This window comes from Pantherophis guttatus, chromosome 4 (assembly GCF_059756535.1).
Source record: "Pantherophis guttatus breed Tessera chromosome 4, ASM5975653v1, whole genome shotgun sequence".
NCBI classification, from domain to species: Eukaryota; Metazoa; Chordata; class Lepidosauria; order Squamata; family Colubridae; genus Pantherophis; species Pantherophis guttatus.
The window spans coordinates 7733347-7736816 of NC_142066.1; the positions used below are offsets into that span (position 1 = coordinate 7733347).

At 38.3% G+C, this 3470-nt stretch overlaps 1 protein-coding gene across 1 annotated transcript; it reads right to left on the reverse strand.

Annotated features, from left to right (window-relative positions):
- Positions 1-882: 882 nt before the first annotated feature.
- LOC148113649 (vomeronasal type-2 receptor 26-like) lies at positions 883-2105 on the reverse strand. The gene has a single exon (XM_087893237.1). It carries the CDS (start codon positions 1789-1791, stop codon positions 883-885), a length of 909 nt encoding a protein of 302 aa, XP_087749363.1. The 5' UTR covers positions 1792-2105.
- Between the last annotated feature and the right edge of the window lie 1365 nt (positions 2106-3470).

Here is a 3470-nt window from a genome sequence, read left to right on the forward strand (position 1 = left end):
AACACAGCTGCCTGCAATTTCTGCTGGTTTGAATCTCTCCAAGGCTCAAGGTTGACTCAGCCTACCATCCTTTCTAAGGTAGGTGAAATGAGGACCCAGTTCGTGGGGGCAATAAGCTGACTTTGTATAAAATATACAAAAGTATGAAGGCTATTGCTTAACGCATTGTAAGCCGCCCTGAGTCTCCGGAGAAGGGTGGCATATAAATCAATTTTTTAAAAAAAAATCCTTTAAAAAAAATAGTTAAATATTCAGGATTACAAACTCAATGTATATCACATTTAAAAGAACCACAACAAATCCTACCTAATATCCCATAACACTGTATTAAATATATATTCATAAAATGGTAGTCAGATTTTGATTATATTTGTATAGTGCTTTAGGAATTGAAAGTATAAAGCCTATGAAAACATCACTGCAAATATTGGACATTATTTGAGTCAATATCTGAAATATCCGAACAGCAAGAAAAGAAAATTAGATCAACAGGCGTGTTGAAAGGGAGAATGGATTAGGTTAAAGAATCTTGGACAATGATGGAAATGCAGGAACATGAGCACTTACTTTGAAATGGGCTTAAATATGAATAAATCTTAAATACCCTACATAAATCCTTCCTTGACAGAAAAACAAAACAAAACAAAACTATGTTTCTATAGGTTTTATGCAGTGGTGGGATTCAGCCAGTCCGCATCACTTCGGGAGAACCGGTTGTTAACTTTCTGAGCAGTTTGGTGAACTGGTTGTTGGAAGAAATTATTAGGGCAGAGAACCAGTTGTTAAATTATTTGAATCCCACCATTGGTTTTATGTATACTTCCTGTAGACAGCAAACAGTTTTTCTATTCTTTTTTCAGTAATTTTACGTAGAAAGAAAGATCACATGATGTAATAATTTCTCTTTGTGAGATTTTCCCTGTGGTTGAGGTCAGGCCGCAAAACAATGATATAGCATTTGGGCAAGAATATGCATCCCAGCAATGCAGCGCTGGAGGCCAAGATGGAGAAGACCTCCACAGCTACCATGGCTTTGCCTTTTGTGCTCAGATAGGCTGGAAAGAAGGAGATCCAAACACTGCAAAAGGCCAACATGCTGAAGGTGATGAACTTGGCTTCATTAAAGCTGTCAGGTAATTTACGGGCAAGGAAAGCCACAATAAAGCTGGCGATGGCCAAGATTCCCATGTAGCCCAAGACACAGTAGAAGAAGGAGACTGATCCTACATTGCATTGTAAAATCATTTCTTGGAGTTCAGAGTGCATGTCCAACTCAGGGAATGGGGGAGATATTGACAACCAAAGAATACAAATCCATACTTGTAATAGAGAGCATGAAAGGACAATAGAAAAGGCCAATCTTTTCCCCACCCATTTTCTCATCTGAGATCCTGGTTTTGTGGCCATGAAAGCCACAACCACAGTGATGGTTTTGGCCAGTACACTAGAAATGGCCACTGAGAAAGTGATGCCAAACATTGATTGTTGGACAAGGCAAGTCACTTTGCCAGGTTTGCTGAGGAAGAAGAAAGAGGAGAGAAAACAGAGCAGAAGAGACACAAGGAGGGTGTAGGTGAGGGACCTGTTATTGGCTTTGACAATGGGAGTATCCCTGTGCTTAATAAAAGTTCCAAGTACACAAGATGTCAAGAGGAAGAAACAAAAAGCTGCTGAGGCTAAACAAATTCCTAAGGTTTCTTCAAAGGTCAGAAAGACTAGCCGTTTCAGGATGCATCCGTTCTTTTCTTCATTTGGATAATGATCTTCTGGACATTCAAAACAATCTTCCATATCTGGAAGAAAGGTAAAGGAGTTTTATTATCTATGCATTCCATATTTTATTAATTTTATGCATCAAGTAGTTTATTAATATTTGTTTAAGTCTAATGGAAAATAGTAGAATTGCTACCCTACCATTTAGATTTGAAATCTTCCCTTCTGGGCATGGGACACAGTCATAGCAGCAGAATTGATTTTCCTCGATCCCTTTTTTCCAGGATCCAGAGAAACAAGGATCATTACATCTAGAAAGTGGAAGAACCTGATGACAAACATCAAAATAGTTTGAAAAGAAGGGTTTTTCTATAGTTTAAAAATATTAAGTTCTCCTTAATGGATGGGAATTATTCTTGACTTCCCAAATGAACACTGAATCAACTAGGAGTTATAGTGAAGCTTAAAAAAGATGTAGAAATTACAATGGTATACAAAAGGTACTTTATATGAGTAAATAATTGAACGTGATGACAATCTGATTGGAAAAATTGCCACTCTTGTGATTTCTAATGTAAATGAGAGCCTTGGTAGTACAGTGGTTTAATGCACCCTGTTATTAACACAGCTGTCTGCAATTACTGTAAATTCGAATCTCCCCAGGCTCAAGGTTGACTCAGCCTTCCATCCTTTCTAAGGTAGGTTAAATGAGGACCCAGTTTGTGGGGCCAATAAGCTGACTTTGTATAAATATACAAAAGTATGAAGGCTATTGCTTAACGCATTGTAAGCTGCCCTGAGTCTCCAGAGAAGGGCGGCATATAAATCAAATTTTTTAAAAAAAATGCAACCCCACAATGCAAACATAGCCTTTATATGTTTGTATATATGTCATTTTGATGAATGCTTGCTTTATATCAAAGACAGAAATTGGATTTCTACAGAGACTACAGTATGTACAATATGAGTTCATAATGAATTAAAATATGGTTGATTAATGTCATCTCTTATCAATTGTTGTCTAATTAAATATAATAGATTCAGTCATAATAAGTCTACCTCCAAATCAAAGTCCAAATAGAAGTGCTTTCTGGTTTGGTGTAATAAATCCATCCATCTCCCTCAATCTTCATAGGAAGAAAGAATTTGTCACTTCCCCATTCAGTCAGAGTCATAATATTGTAGGGATAAAGATAAAGGTAAAGGTTCCCCTCACACATATGTGCTAGTCGTTCCTGACTCCAGGGGATGGTGCTCATCTCCATTTCAAAGCCAAAGAGCCAGTCCGAAGATGTCTCCATGGTCATGTGGCCACCATGACTAAATGCCATGCTAACGGACGCTGTTAGCTTCCCACCAAAGGTGGTCCCTATTTTTGTACTTGCACTTTTTATGTGCTTTCGAACTGCTAGGTTGGTACCCCGTTACGCGGCATTAGGGATTCGAACTGCTGAACTGCCGACCTTTCAATTGACAAGCTCAGTGACTTAGCCACTGAGCCACCGCTTCCCACTCATTGTAGGAATAGGCAGGCTTAAAGTTCAGAGGAACAGATCAAATCAACTCAGTTAATTCTCCAGCTGTCAGAATATCTTTTCATTCTGGAACTTTTTGTATCTTTTTATCTGAGATTACATGCTCCAGCATATTTTTCACAAAGGGTTTTCAAGAAGGGGTTGAAATAAACCAACATTCAACCACTGATCCACTTTTAAACCAAACAAACCCACCCACCCACACGCACACACACACACACA